The 15,795-nt window shown below is 43.8% G+C and overlaps 1 protein-coding gene across 1 annotated transcript in view; it reads left to right on the top strand.

The window, feature by feature from the left end:
- The window catches only part of LOC112267480 (cytoplasmic dynein 2 heavy chain 1), a 313,178-nt gene that overhangs the window by 66,900 nt on the left and 230,483 nt on the right, over nucleotides 1-15,795 (top strand). The window contains exons 46-56 of the mRNA XM_042297612.1: nucleotides 744-895; nucleotides 4,689-4,833; nucleotides 5,071-5,173; nucleotides 7,112-7,276; nucleotides 7,454-7,581; nucleotides 7,658-7,906; nucleotides 8,989-9,097; nucleotides 10,259-10,372; nucleotides 11,575-11,717; nucleotides 11,829-11,910; nucleotides 12,016-12,176. Coding sequence (XP_042153546.1) covers nucleotides 744-895; nucleotides 4,689-4,833; nucleotides 5,071-5,173; nucleotides 7,112-7,276; nucleotides 7,454-7,581; nucleotides 7,658-7,906; nucleotides 8,989-9,097; nucleotides 10,259-10,372; nucleotides 11,575-11,717; nucleotides 11,829-11,910; nucleotides 12,016-12,176 — 1,551 coding nt within the window. The remainder of the gene's footprint in view (nucleotides 1-743; nucleotides 896-4,688; nucleotides 4,834-5,070; nucleotides 5,174-7,111; nucleotides 7,277-7,453; nucleotides 7,582-7,657; nucleotides 7,907-8,988; nucleotides 9,098-10,258; nucleotides 10,373-11,574; nucleotides 11,718-11,828; nucleotides 11,911-12,015; nucleotides 12,177-15,795) is intronic.

Genomic DNA, 15,795 nt, shown 5'->3' with positions numbered 1-15,795 from the left:
CAATACAACACAACTCAATGCAATACAACACAACTCAATGCAATACAACATAACACAACACAACTCAATGCAATACAACACAACTCAATGCAATACAACACAACTCAATGCAATTCAACTCAACTCAATGCAATACAACATAACACAACACAACTCAATGCAATACAACACAACTCAATGCAACACAACAGAACATAACACAACACAACTCAATGCAACACAACACAACTCAATGCAATACAACATAACACAACATAACACAACTCAATGCAACACAACACAACTCAATGCAATACAACATAACACAACATAACACAACTCAATGCAACACAACACAACTCAATGCAATACAACATAACACAACATAACACAACTCAATGCAACACAACACAACTCAATGCAATACAACATAACACAACACAACTCAATGCAACACAACACAACTCAATGCAATACAACATAACACAACTCAATGCAACATAACACAACTCAATGCAATACAACATAACACAACTCAATGCAACACAACTCAATGCAATACAACACAACTCAATGCAATACAACACAACTCAATGCAATACAACACAACTCAATGCAATACAACACAACTCAATATAATACAACACAACTCAATATAATACAACACTGAAAATACATTATTTTTTGATCGATGGGTAAGACAGAAATTAGTCAAGCTGTCATAACGTGACAGAGTTATCCTCCCTCCCCCTTGTGTGTTCTAGGTGCTGACGTACCATGGGTTCTATGATGAGAACCTGGATTGGGTGGGTCTGGAGAACGTCCAGGTGGTGGCCTCCATGTCAACAGGAGGCGCTGTGGGACGACACACACTCACCTCTCGCTTCACCTCCATTGTGCGCATCTGCACCATAGAGTGAGTAGGGACACACAGACACAGACCAGTATGTGAGCTGGAGCAGAGCGAGGAGCAGAGCGTGCCCAATTTTACTGGAGAGGAGCGAGGAGCAGAGTGTACCCAATTTGACTGGAGCGGAGCGAGGAGCAGAGTGTACCCAATTTGACTGGAGCGTGGAGCGAGATTCCCAAAGGCTGGAGCGTCGGCCTTCTCTCCCACTCCAATTTCACTCCCGTAGTGCTCCAGTAGCTCTCGCTTTACGAGCTCAGGGCGCGCCCGTCCCATCATGCATTTGTGGTCTACTTGTGTACTGCTGTAGCCCCTTCCTTTAGCTACTGTCATGGAGTTCACTAAATATTTTCAAAAAGACACTGATAAAACACATAGGTGCTAAATCAAGGTGATTTACAAAGATGAGGACCAATAGCAAGAGAGGGAGTGTGGTGATATAATGTCCACAACTAAAGAATCATTGTGGAATCTGAAAAGACACATCTCATGAATGGGTGTACTTACTATGTGCAAATGCTAAAAGGTAGGTAGATAACGAAGTGTGTCATTGTAGCAAAGTATTTATAAACTAAAAGTCTGATCTCTTAAAAGTTTAGTTCATTTTTGTTATATTATCTATACAATAGGCCATAATTGATTTTGGCCCAATTGGCCTGGCATATTCCCACGTTGAATGAACTTTCCATTTTGATAGGGTTATTTTGCCTAAAAACCTTTAGGCCTACCTATAGGAAAATAAAAAAAACAACTCTGCATCTCTGCCCAGCCTGGTAAGAGGGGTCAAAAGGTTGTTCAGCATCCCCAGTAGCTCTGTAAGAGGGGTCAAAAAGGTTGTTCAGCATCCCCAGTATCTCTGTAAGAGGGGTCAAAAGGTTGTTCAGCATCCCCAGTAGCTCTGTAAGAGGGGTCAAAAGGTTGTTCAGCATCCCCAGTATCTCTGTAAGAGGGGTCAAAAGGTTGTTCAGCATCCCCAGTAGCTCTGTAAGAGGGGTCAAAAGGTTGTTCAGGAGCTCTGTAGAGGGGTCAAAGGTTGTTCAGCATCCCCAGTAGCTCTGTAAGAGGGGTCAAAAGGTTGTTCAGCATCCCCAGTAGCTCTGTAAGAGGGGTCAAAAGGTTGTTCAGCATCCCCAGTAGCTCTGTAAGAGGGGTCAAAAGGTTGTTCAGCATCCCCAGTAGCTCTGTAAGAGGGGTCAAAAGGTTGTTCAGCATCCCCAGTAGCTCTGTAAGAGGGGTCAAAAGGTTGTTCAGCATCCCCAGTAGCTCTGTAAGAGGGGTCAAAAGGTTGTTCAGCATCCCCAGTAGCTCTGTAAGAGGGGTCAAAAGGTTGTTCAGCATCCCCAGTAGCTCTGTAAGAGGGGTCAAAAGGTTGTTCAGCATCCCCAGTAGCTCTGTAAGAGGGGTCAAAAGGTTGTTCAGCATCCCCAGTAGCTCTGTAAGAGGGGTCAAAAGGTTGTTCAGGATCCCAGTAGCTCTGTAAGAGGGGTCAAAAGGTTGTTCAGCATCCCCAGTAGCTCTGTAAGAGGGGTCCAAAAGGTTGTTCAGCATCCCCAGTATCTCTGTAAGAGGGGTCAAAAGGTTGTTCAGCATCCCCAGTAGCTCTAAGAGGGGTAAAAGGTTGTTCAGGGGCTCAGAGGGGTCAAAAGGTTGTTCAGCATCCCCATAGCTCTGTAAGGTTGTTCAGCATCCCCAATAGCTCTGTAAGAGGGGTCAAAAGGTTGTTCAGCATCCCCAGTAGCTCTGTAAGAGGGGTCAAAAGGTTGTTCAGCATCCCCAGTAGCTCTGTAAGAGGGGTCAAAAGGTTGTTCAGCATCCCCAGTAGCTCTGTAAGAGGGGTCAAAAGGTTGTTCAGCATCCCCAGTAGCTCTGTAAGAGGGGTCAAAAGGTTGTTCAGCATCCCCAGTAGCTCTGTAAGAGGGGTCAAAAGGTTGTTTAGCATCCCCAGTAGCTCTGTAAGAGGGGTCAAAAGGTTGTTCAGCATCCCCAGTAGCTCTGTAAGAGGGGTCAAAAGGTTGTTCAGCATCCCCAGTAGCTCTGTAAGAGGGGTCAAAAGGTTGTTCAGCATCCCCAGTAGCTCTGTAAGAGGGGTCAAAAGGTTGTTCAGCATCCCCAGTAGCTCTGTAAGAGGGGTCAAAAGGTTGTTCAGCATCCCCAGTAGCTCTGTAAGAGGGGTCAAAAGGTTGTTCAGCATCCCCAGTAGCTCTGTAAGAGGGGTCAAAAGGTTGTTCAGCATCCCCAGTAGCTCTGTAAGAGGGGTCAAAAGGTTGTTCAGCATCCCCAGTAGCTCTGTAAGAGGGTCAAAAGGTTCAAAAGGTTGTTCAGCATCCCCAGTAGCTCTGTAAGAGGGGTCAAAAGGTTGTTCAGCATCCCCAGTAGCTCTCAAAGGTTGTTCAGCATCCCCAGTAGCTCTGTAAGAGGGGTCAAAAGGTTGTTCAGCATCCCCAGTAGCTCTGTAAGAGGGGTCAAAAGGTTGTTCAGCATGTAGCTCTGTAAGAGGGGTCAAAAGGTTGTTCAGCATCCCCAGTAGCTCTGTAAGAGGGGTCAAAAGGTTGTTCAGCATCCCCAGTAGCTCTGTAAGAGGGGTCAAAAGGTTGTTCAGCATCCCCAGTAGCTCTGTAAGAGGGGTCAAAAGGTTGTTCAGCATCCCCAGTAGCTCTAAGTGTGGAGAGGGTGTTATCCGCTGCTGGCCGGCTCTCCAGAAACACGTAGGCCTCGTGTTTCTAGGCTTTTATTCGAAGGCACTGTAGACTGAGCCTAATAATTAATTTGTATTTAATTCTATGGAAGTCACAGCCTGTATGCGCAATTTATAGACTGTAATGATTTAATACAACGAATGTTATTTAAATACTGAGCTCTTAAAGTCCCTACCAGCCTAGTGTATCACTATTTATGTCCCTACCAGCCTAGTGTATCACTATTTATGTCCCTACCAGCCTAGTGTGTCACTATTTATGTCCCTACCAGCCTAGTGTGTCACTATTTATGTCCCTACCAGCCTAGTGTGTCACTATTTATGTCCCTACCAGCCTAGTGTATCACTATTTATGTCCCTACCAGCCTAGTGTATCACTATTTATGTCCCTACCAGCCTAGTGTGTCACTATTTATGTCCCTACCAGCCTAGTGTATCACTATTTATGTCCCTACCAGCCTAGTGTGTCACTATTTATGTCCCTACCAGCCTAGTGTGTCACTATTTATGTCCCTACCAGCCTAGTGTATCACTATTTATGTCCCTACCAGCCTAGTGTATCACTATTTATGTCCCTACCAGCCTAGTGTGTCGCTATTTATGTCCCTATTTATGTCCCTACCAGCCTAGTGTATCGCTATTTATGTCCCTACCAGCCTAGTGTATCACTAATGCTTCACAATGTATTTCTTTGTAGGCTCTAGCCTTGAAATATTTGAAATAATATAACCTAAATAATTAATTTCTGTTCCTTCTTAGTCTCCCTGTCTGGCTCCTGACCTATTTAGAGAGTTTATATGCTGTTTAATATGACATGTAGCCTATTTGAAATGATGAGCGCTTCTTACTCTCTCTTTTTCATGTTTATATAATACTTTTTATTCAAATCATATGGTTTGATTTTAATACATCAAAACCAATTGCTAGGTCCAGGCAGTCACAAAAACTATATGGGTGTTGGTTAAATGAATTGAGCGAATTTGTAGCGGCAGCCCCCCCCCCCCTGTGAGCGAGGAGCTGCTCAACTCTCCTCACATACTGACACACACGCACGCACATACACACACATGCACGCACACACACACTGACACTTGCTCTCTTCTCTAGTTATCCAGACAGGGAGCAGCTCCAGACCATCTACTCAGCGTACCTGCAGCCTGTTCTCCAGAGGAGCCTTGGGAGCCAGGCAGCCTGGGCCAGCACCGGGAAAACACACCAGCTAGCAGGGTCTCTGGTACAGGTCTATGAACAGGTGTGTGTGCTGTCTCAGATGAGTTCATGTGTTATCAGAGTAAAGCTTCAGCGTTAAGCTGCTCTAGTCTTTCCAAGCAGCAGCTTTAGATTAGACTGCTGTTATCACAGCACTTACTTACTGCCTCTTATATCTAATCCTCACTCTTAGGGAGGCAAATCTAAACCACACACACACCTGTGTAATAAGTGGCTGTATTGTGTGTGTGTCTGTGTATTTCTATCTCTCTGGTCTCAGGTGAAGGCGAAGTTCACGGTGGATGACCACAGTCACTACCTGTTCACTCCGTGTGTCCTCACCCAGTGGGTGCTCAGCCTGCTGCGATACGACCTGTCCGCAGGTGAGTCAACCACAACAGCACGGTCAAACCACGTGGTCAGATCACACCTCACACTACTGCCTCTGCTTCTACGGCTCATTGTCCACTAGGACCTATAGTCAGACCACACCTCACACTACTGCCTCTGCTTCTACGGCTCATTGTCCACTAGGACCTATAGTCAGACCACACCTCACACTACTGCCTCTGCTTCTACGGCTCATTGTCCACTAGGACCTATAGTCAGACCACGTTGTTAAACCACGTGGTCAGACCACAATCACCACACCAGGGTTTCCCCTTTGTTCATTTTGCTTGGTTCATAGAACCGGGGTTATTTCAGTAACCTCCAGTAAGCTGCTAGATACGTCGGTAATGAACAGAATGGTTTCTGTTTTCTTCCAACACATGTGGCTCTTTTTTGAAAAATGGTTTAAGCGACAAAATATTATGACCCCATCACTGAAAGATAAGATTCTCAGGAACACGTATGGACTTCCTGTTTCCCTCTACTCTGCCCACAAGCCGTTAGAACAGAGTGGACAAGACTAGGAACTAAATCAGACCGGGGGAAAAATATCATTATCGCTTGATGGTCTTCTGAACTTCCCAATACCTTTCTGATGCATTTCAGTCACGTTAAACCATACTGTCTTCAGATTGAATTACTCTCCAAAATACTGTCAGACTGATTTGTAATAGACTGTCATAGCCCAAATAAACATTGGCCGTTGATTACGTAACTTTGTTTTACAAGGTGGGGTATAAAGATGGGGACGCGGGCCAAACAGTTTGGGAACCCTTGCACTACACACACCTTTTTTTGGGACCCATTTTAAGTTGTCCCCAAAAAGTTTAATTTCTTTCTGCAATACTTCATACTGCTAATTGCATGGGTTTTCTCTGTTGTTGCTGACTTCTCGTTGAAAACGTCTCATTATTTGGTAACGGTCTTAACTTTATACTGTACTGGCCTTTGATTCTAGTTGCTGTTGGATATTTCAGAATATCTTCTGAAAGTCAGTAGTTCTCTCCCTGTCTCCTGCATTCACCATCGCTTTCTTCCTCTCCCCTGTTCTGCTCCCTCTGTCACACGTCTCGCTCTCTCTCTCTCATCATTCCGTTCTCTGTCCTCCTTCATCTCTCCCTCTGTCACTCCCTCCCTCCCTCTTGCAATGTGTTCTCCCTGTGATAGGGAGTCCAATCATTAATTTTAATTAAAAGCGTTTGCTGACAAACTTATTTTTTTCCACGACTCATCGTTTTTTTGCTCTCCTCTCTCCTTCCTCTCTCCTGCTGCTTACCTTTTCTACACGGTATGTCACAACGCCCTCTCTCATCTCTGGTGTGTTACTGTGTGTACACTGAGCTGTCTTGATGCTGCGTGTCTTTTTGTAGTATGGTATAATGTAGTAGTGTCCACCGAGTGGACAAAATATTAAGAACACCTGCTCTTTCCATGACAGACTGACCAGGTGAATCCAGGTGGAGGCTATGATCCCTTATTGATGTTACTTGTTAAATCCACTTCAATCAGTGTAAATTAAGGGAAGGAGACGGATTAAAGAAGGATTGTGTATGTGTGCCATTCAGAGGGTGAATGGGCAAGACAAAAGATTTAAGTGCCTTTGAACAGGGTATGGTAGTAGGTGCCAGGCGCACCAGTATGTGCCAAGAACTGCAACGCTGCTGGGTTTTTCATGTTCAACAGTTTCCTGTGTGTATCAAGAATGGTCCAAAACCCAAAGAAAAGAACATCCAGCCAACTTTACACAACTGTGGGAAGCATTGGAGTCATCATGGGCCAGCATCCCTGTGGAACACCTTGTAGAGTCCATGCCCCAACAAATTGAGGCTGTTCTGAGGGAAAGGGGGGGTGTACGTGCGCGCAACACAATATTAGGAAGGTGTTTTTGAATGTTTTGTCCAGTGTGTATTAACCCCTGTCTTTGTCTGTAGGGAACTGTAATATAACAGACTCAGTGTTGGAGGTGGTAGCCTATGAGGCCAAGAGGCTGTTCAGAGACAGACTGGTCTCCTCTAAAGACATCCATTCCTTTGACAACATCCTCTCTTCTGTCATACGAGGTGACTGGGGCTCCGACGCACTCGACAACATGACAGGTAAAACGCACACATCTCAGTGCTCCTCTCCCTCGACAGAGTGGCTCTATATACTGTATGACTGAGGGTTCTCTGTGGTTGGGTTTTCTGGGAAATGTGTTTGTGCGTGTAGTTAGGTGTGTGTGTATAGATGTGTGTATTTAACAGTGTGTATAACTGTGTATTTTCTCCCTGCAGATGGTTTCTATGTGACGTGGGGTGCGTCTGAGGGAGGGGGAGTGATGGCCCCTGGTCAGTCCCTGCCCCCCCACGGTAAATCTCTGGGACGCCTCGACTTTGCCGACCTACGCCAGGTCATACACAAGGTCAGTGTGGGTGTGTGTTTGTATTGTGTAGGACAGGGAGAGAGTGTGTGTACTAATGTATCTCTGCCTTCTGTAGGGAGCGGTTCTGTATGGTCGTGACAACAGGGAGTTGGATCTGCTGTTGTTCTGGGAGGTGTGTCACTTTGTGTCTCGTGTGGACCGCGTCCTGAGTCGACCGGGGGGCTCTCTGCTCCTGGCCGGGCGCAGCGGGGTGGGGCGACGCACCGCCACATGCCTGGTCTCACACATGCATGGTTACACACTCTACACACCCAAGATCTCCCGCGGATACTCACTCAAACACTTCAACAATGACCTGAAGAACGTAAGATGTCATACCTCTGTGTCTGTCTGTCTGTCTGTCTGTCTGTCTGTCTGTCTGTCTGTCTGTCTGTCTGTCTGTCTGTCTGTCTCTGTGACCTAATGTTTTAGTGTGCAGTGTTTCCCCTATATTCGTTGAGCCGAGGTAGACTTATTTTTATTTGATTTCTTTAAACTTTTTTGAAATGGAAGACCTTTTTCAGTGTTAACTTTCACTACTAAAACCAGATATAACATTTGTAGAAAAGATAATGGACCTATTTCTGTTTTTATAAGATCGTTGAGAACTAACAATCACCAAAATTAGTCAGGGAGAATCAAAAATTCCAAAGATGTCATGGCATGGGGCATTAATTTTGTTATTATGTTTTAGTCACTCCGATAGCATAAGAACATGGCATAAGCCACTGCAAAATATGTAGAATTGTTGGAAATTGGCTTTAAAACATCACATTTTCTCTCTGCCCCATTCCAAAATATCTAGATTTGCTGGAAATTAGCTTTAAAACAGCACATTCTCTCTCTGCCCCATGCCAAAATATCTAGATTTGTTGGAAATTAGCTTTAAAATGGCACATTTCCTCTCTGCCCAATGCCAAAATGTGTAGAATTGCAGGAAATGTGCTTTAAAATAGCAAAATGTTGTCTCTGCGGCCAAGAGGAGGGTCTCTAATGTTCAGTTGGAGACCACTCCATTGGCCACGCCCACTGTCACACTCCTACCACGCTCACCCTCTATGCCCCATTTTGATCCAGAAAAAGGTATATTTGTAGAATTTGATGCATTCAGTCTTTCTGGGGGTTTTCCATGAGGTAAATGCAGATGGACAACCTCATGCTTCAGACTATTTATTTAAAGTCGCTTTGTTGCATCAGTTGGGCTACAGGTGATAATGCTTTTGAAAAGGGAAAATAATATTTCAGATGGTGTCACGGGGTGAATGCCCCCCGGACCCCCCCTAACGTTACCACTGCTGCTGAAAGTAAATCATAGGGGAAACACTGGTGTGTGTAAGGCAAAGCTGGACAAGGCAAAGCCTGCTGCAAATCACACACACCTGACTGTGTGTGTTCTTGTCTGTGTAGGTGATGCAGCTGGCAGGTCTGGACGGCCAACAGGTGGTGCTGTTGCTGGAGGATTATCAGTTTGTCCACCCAGCCTTCCTGGAGATGGTCAACAGCCTGCTGTCCTCTGGTCAGACGCATATAAACAACTACACAAATGGAATACACAATGTCCGATGATGAATAAAATCAAATGAAACCATGTGTCGTAAATCCCAGGCGAGGTGCTGAGTCTGTACTCTTTCAGTTCAAAGTGATTTGTGTTGCAGATGAGGTACTGGCCTGGGGCCTGTACTGTATTGAGTTCAGTTTTATATGTGTTGTAGATTAGGTACTGTACTGTACTGAGATCAGTGTGTTATATGTGTGTTGTAGATGAGGTACTGGCCTGTACTGTATTGAGTTCAGTTTTATATGTGTTGTAGATGAGGTACTGGCCTGGGGCCTGTCCTGTACTGTACTGAGTTCAGTTTTATGTGTTGTAGATGAGGTACTGGCCTGGGGCCTGTACTGTACTGAGATCAGTGTTATATGTGTTGTAGATTAGGTACTGTACTGTACTGAGATCAGTGTGTTATATGTGTGTTGTAGATGAGGTACTGTCCTGTACTGTACTGAGTTCAGTGTTATATGTGCTGTAGATGAGGTACTGGCCTGGGGCCTGTACTGTACTGAGATCAGTGTTATATGTGTTGTAGGTGAGGTACTGGCCTGGGGCCTGTACTGAGTTCAGTGTTATATGTGTTGTAGATGAGGTACTGGCCTGGGGTCTGTCCTGTACTGTACTGAGTTCAGTTTTATATGTGTTGTAGATGAGGTACTGGCCTGGGGCCTGTACTCTATTGTACTGAGTTCAGTGTTATATGTTGTAGATTTAGGTACTGTACTGTACTGAGATCAGTATGTTATATGTGTGTTGTAGATGAGGTACTGGCCTGGGGCCTGTACTGTACTGAGTTCAGTGTTATATGTGTTGTAGATGAGGTACTGGCCTGGGGCCTGTACTGTACTGTACTGAGTTCAGTGTTATATGTGTTGTAGATGAGGTACTGGCCTGGGGCCTGTACTGTACTGAGATCAGTTTGTGTTATATGTGTGTTGTAGATGAGGTACTGGCCTGGGGCCTGTACTGAGTTCAGTGTTATATATGTTGGAGATGAGGTACTGGCCTGGGGCCTGTACTGTACTGTACTGTACTGTACTGAGTTCAGTGTTATATGTGTTGTAGATGAGGTACTGGCCTGGGGCCTGTACTGTACTGAGATCAGTTTGTGTTATATGTGTGTTGTAGGTGAGGTTCCGGGCCTGTACTCCCCAGAGGAGCTGGAGCCCCTCCTCTCCTCTCTCAAAGATCCTGCATCGCAGGACGGATTCACCGGACCCCTCTTCAACTACTTTGCCTACCGTGAGAGACTCATCTATCTAGCTACTCATCTACAAGACATTACATTGTAGTCATTTAGCAGACGCTCTTATCCAGAGCGATTTATAGGAGCAATTAGGGTTAAGTGTCTTGCTGAAGGTCACATCGGCACATCTCCACAACCTCGGTTCTATCATCTCCTCTCCCCCTCTCCCGTCCTCTCACTTCATCCCTCTCCTCCCCTGCGTTTATTGTGATCCTGTGTTTGTTCTGTAGACACTGCAGAATCAGATCAATAGATGTCTCTTCCGTCCGAGTTCCTCTGACTAAACTACTGGCCTTTCAGCTGGGGGGTAAATGGACAAGGACAGCAGTACACCAACCATTACACACTCTCTTTGTCTCTCTCTCTCTCTCTCTCTCTCTCTCTCTTCTCTCTCTCTCTCTCTCTCTCTCTCTCTCTCTCTCTCTTTGTCTCTCTCTCTCTCTTTGTCTCTCTCTCTCTCGCTTTGTCTCTCTCTTTGTCTCTCTCTCGCTCTCGTTTTGTCTCTCTCTTTGTCTCTCTCTCGCTCTCGTTTTGTCTCTCTCTCCCTCTGTCTCTCCCTTTCAATTTCTGTCTCTCTCTTTGTCTCTCTTTGTCTCTCTCTCTCTCGCTTTGTCTCTCTCTCGCTCTCTTTGTCTCTCGCTCGCTTTGTCTCGCTCTCTTTGTCTCTCTCTCTCGCTTTGTCTCGCTCTCTTTGTCTCTCTCTCTCGCTCTCTTTGTGTCTCTCTCTCTCTCTCGCTCTCTCTCTCGCTCTCTCTCTCTTTGTCTCTCTCTCGCTCTCGTTTTTTCTCTCTCTCCCTCTCTGTCTCTCCCTTTCAATTTCTGTCTCTCTCTTTGTCTCTCTCTCTCGCTCTCTCTCTCTCTCTTTGTGTCTCTCTCTCTCTCTCGCTCTCTCTCTCTCTCTTTGTGTCTCTCTCTCTCTCTCTCGCTCTCTCTCGCTCTCTCTCTCTTTGTCTCTCTCTCGCTCTCGTTTTTTCTCTCTCTCCCTCTGTCTCTCCCTTTCAATTTCTGTCTCTCTCTTTGTCTCTCTCTCTCTCGCTCTCTCTCTCTCTCTTTGTGTCTCTCTCTCTCTCGCTCTCTCTCTCTCTCTCTCTTTGTCTCGCTCTCGTTTTGTCTCTCTCTCTCCCTCTGTCTCTCCCTTTCAATTTCTGTCTCTCTCTTTCTCTCTCTCTCTCTTTCTCTCTGTCTCTTTGTCTCTCAGGAATCCAGCAGAACCTACACATAGTGTTGATCATGGACTGCACCAACTCTAACTTCACCATTAGCTGTGAGAGCAACCCGGCTCTCTACCGCAGGTGTTCCGTTCAGTGGATGGACGGATGGTCTGAGAGCAGCATGAAGAAGGTGGGAGGAGAGGATGGAGGGAGGGATGAGAACATGGCATCATACGGGGTTATAATATTGTCATTTGCTCTGTCCTCCTTCATAACCTTCATGTTGATGCTGTCCTGTCAGATCCCTGAGATGCTGCTGGCTAAGGTGGAGGGAGAGGAGGAGAAGAGTGGAGGAGAGAAAGGCCACAAGAGAAAAGGCTCAGGTAGAAGAAAACATCCCTGCCACCAGTCCTAGTCAGACTATAGGGAACTAGCTCTAAACTAGCTAGTCACTCGTGGATATGTTCTGTCTCGTTTGTCCCTCCCAGCGTCGGGTCAGGGTGATCTGTGTCGCTCCTTCCTGATGATCCATGAGTCTTGTAGAGAATATGGAGCCACACCCAGCCAGTACATGACCTTCCTACACGTCTACACCTCCATTTACAGCAGCAAACAGAGCCAGCTCACTCTCAGACAGCAACATCTACAGGTAACACACACAACATTACATACAATATACACACACAACATATACACACACCATATACACACACACCATATACACACACACACCATATACACAATATTCATCAATAATAAAAAAGCCGTTTCTGGCTAAAGAAACCAGACTAACAAGGGAAATCCATGAACTAATAGTACAGGTAGATAGCAATGAAAATGATACAACAGAGATACAAAATAAGTTAGAGGAAAAACAAAAAGAACTGGAGGAACTTATTCAAGAACGATCTAATGTAATCTATTACAAAAATAAAGCAAACGGGATGGAATATGGAGAAAAAAGTATTTTTTGATACTAAAAGCTCCATTGTTAGATTGTTTTAACTACTCCTATAGAAATGGTAGTCTGTCAGGTACTCAGCAGGAAGGTCTGATTTCTCTATTATTAAAACAAGACCCAGATGGCAAATATAAAGACCCAGTCTAAAAAAAATTGGAGTCCCCTTACACTTCAATGTTGTGATGCAAAAATACTAGCAAAATGCATAGCACTCAGAATTATAAGGGTTTTACCAGATATTGTTCATCCTGATCAGACAGGTTCTTTACATGGACGATACATTGGAGATAATATACGACAACTACTAGAAATAATAGAACCTCATGAAACATGTAAGAAGCCAGGAATGCCATTTATAGCGGATTTTGAAAAGGCATTTGATAAAGTAAAGATTTTATTTATTAATGCCTGTTTTTTTTCTTCAATTTCAGTAATTCTCTTATAAAATGGGTAAAAATAATGTATAGCAAACCCAGGTGTAAAATAGTAAATAACGGCTACTTCTCAGAGAGTTTTGAATTGTCAAGAGGAGTTAACTCTTAGCGATCAAATCCCGTTAACCGGTTCGATTTGACCACATCCGGTGAAATGGCAGAGCGCCAAATTAAATTATTTTAAATATTTAACTTGCATACAATCACAAGTATAATACACCAAATTAAAGCCTTACTTCTTGTTAATCCAACCACCATGTCAGATTTGAAAAAGGCTTTACAGCGAAAGCAAATCATGCTATTATCTGAGGACAGTACCCCATCAAACAAACACAGACAATCATATTTTATCCCGCCAGGCACGACACAAAACTCAGAAATAACGATATAATTCATGCCTTACCTTTGACGAGCTTCTTCTGTTGGCACTCCAATATGTCCCATAAACATCACAAATGGTCCTTTTGTTCGATTAATTCCGTCGTTATATATCCAAAATGTCCATTTATTTGGCGCGTTTGATCCAGAAAAACACCGCTTCCAACTTGCGCAACATGACTACAAAATATCTAATAAGTTACCTGTAATCTTTGTCCAAACATTTCAAACAACTTTCCTAAACTACTTTAGGTATTTTTTAACGTAAATAATCAATCAAATTTAAGACGGGATAAACTGAGTTCAATAGCGGATAAAAACCAAGTGGAGCGAGCTTTCAGGTTGCACGCTCCTAACAAACTACACTAGACTCAACCCTCATTCTGAACGGCGCTACTTCTTCATTTCTCAATGGAAAAACATCAACCAATATTTAAAGACTGTTGACATCCAGTGGACGCGATAGGAACTGCAAGCAAGTGCCTTAGATCCCTATAGAAATCCCATTGAAAAGAGAGTGACCTAAAAAAAAAAAAAATCCTGGATGTTTGTCCTTGGGGTTTTGCCTGCCAAATAAGTTCTGTTATACTCAGACATCATTCAAACAGTTTTAGAAACTTGAGAGTGTTTTCTATCCAAATCCAAATATACTAATACTATGCATATCCACGCTTCTGGGCCTGAGTAGCAGGCAGTTTACTTTGGGCACGCTTTTCATCCGGACGTGAAAATACCACCCCCTAGCCTAGAGAGGTTAAACAAGGGTGTCCGCTGTCACCATATCTATTCATTATGGCCATGCTAGCTATTAAAATCAGATCCAATAACAACATTAGAGGATTAGAAATCCAAGGCTTAAAAACAGAGGTGTCCATGTATGCCGATGACTCAAGTTTTATGTAGAGTCCACAAGCTAGATCCCTGCAATGTCTCATTGAAGATCTAGATAACTTTTCTGTACTCTCTGGACTAAAACCTAATTATGATAAGTGTACAATATTACGTATTGGATCCTTAAAAAATACAACTTTTACATGACCCTGCAGTTTACCTATAAAATGGGCTGATGGTGAGTAGATACTCTGTATACATATCACAAAGATATAAATAAGCTCTCCACAATGAATTTCAATAGAAAACTTGTAAAAATAGACAGGATCCTGCAACCATAGAGAGGTAAATACCTGTCTATTTATAGAAAAATTGCCCTGATTAACTCCTTATTCATATCTCAGTTTACTCACTTACTTATGGCGCTGCCTACTCCTGATGATTAGTTTTTTTCAAATCATATGAGCAAATAATATTTAGCTTTATCTGGGACCATACACCAGACAAAAAAAAACGAGCCTATCTATATAATGAATATGAATTGGGTGGGTTGAGATTATTAAATATAAAAGCACTAAACCTCTCTCTAAAAGCTTCACTCATTCATAAGTTTTATTTGAACCCTAAATGGTTCTCAAGTAGATTAATAAGAAAAGCTTGTCCATTATTTAAAAATGGCCTTTTTGCCTTTGTGCAGATTGCCATGTCTCATTTTCGATTAATTGAAAATGATACTTTTTTTCAAACAAGCATTGCAGAGCTGGCTACAATTTCAATTTCATCTCCTTGAAAAGATAGAACCAATATTACATTAAATATTATGGCTGAACTCAAATGTGCTGGTTGATAAAATACCTGTATTTATGGGAAAGATTTTGAAAAGGGTATTTTGTTCTTCAATGATATTGTAAATTGGAATGGTAGAGTTATGTCCTTCATGGAGTTATCAGAATTGTACGGGAAGGTCTGCTCAATCAAAGAGTACAACCAATTGATTACAGCATTGCCCCAAAAATGGAGGAGGCGGGTGGCAGCTGGGGGAGGTAGGGAACGGGTCTGTCTGCCCAATATAAAGGATCAATACTGGAGGAGGCAGGTGGCAGTGGGAGGAGGTAGGGAACTGGTCTGTCTGCCCAATATAAAGGATCAAAACTGGAGGAGGCAGGTGGCAGCTGGGGGAGGTAGGGAACTGGTCTGTCTGCCCAATATAAAGGATCAAAACTGGAGGAGGCAGGTGGCAGCTGGGGGAGGTAGGGAACTGGTCTGTCTGCCCAATATAAAGGATCAATACTGGAGGAGGCAGGTGGCAGTGGGAGGAGGTAGGGAACTGGTCTGTCTGCCCAATATAAAGGATCAAAACTGGAGGAGGCAGGTGGCAGCTGGGGGAGGTAGGGAACTGGTCTGTCTGCCCAATATAAAGGATCAAAACTGACAGAGGAATAGAAATAGCATAGATAGGAAAGTATACCAGTTTAATTTGAGGACCAGGATGTTGACAGCTGTGCCATACAGATTGTAACATAGTTGTGAAGAGATGTTTGATGTACTGATTCCATGGTACAGGGTGTCTGAGTTGATATATAAAACAACGCAGGATTCAAGACTTCATGCTTTTCAGCTAAAATTATTATATTGAATTCTTGCCACTAACAAAATTATGAATA

Source organism: Oncorhynchus tshawytscha, linkage group LG14 (genome assembly GCF_018296145.1).
Source record: "Oncorhynchus tshawytscha isolate Ot180627B linkage group LG14, Otsh_v2.0, whole genome shotgun sequence".
Lineage (NCBI taxonomy): Eukaryota > Metazoa > Chordata > Actinopteri > Salmoniformes > Salmonidae > Oncorhynchus > Oncorhynchus tshawytscha.
Note: the sequence above shows the minus strand (reverse complement) of the source record. Positions and strands in the feature narration are given on the sequence as shown.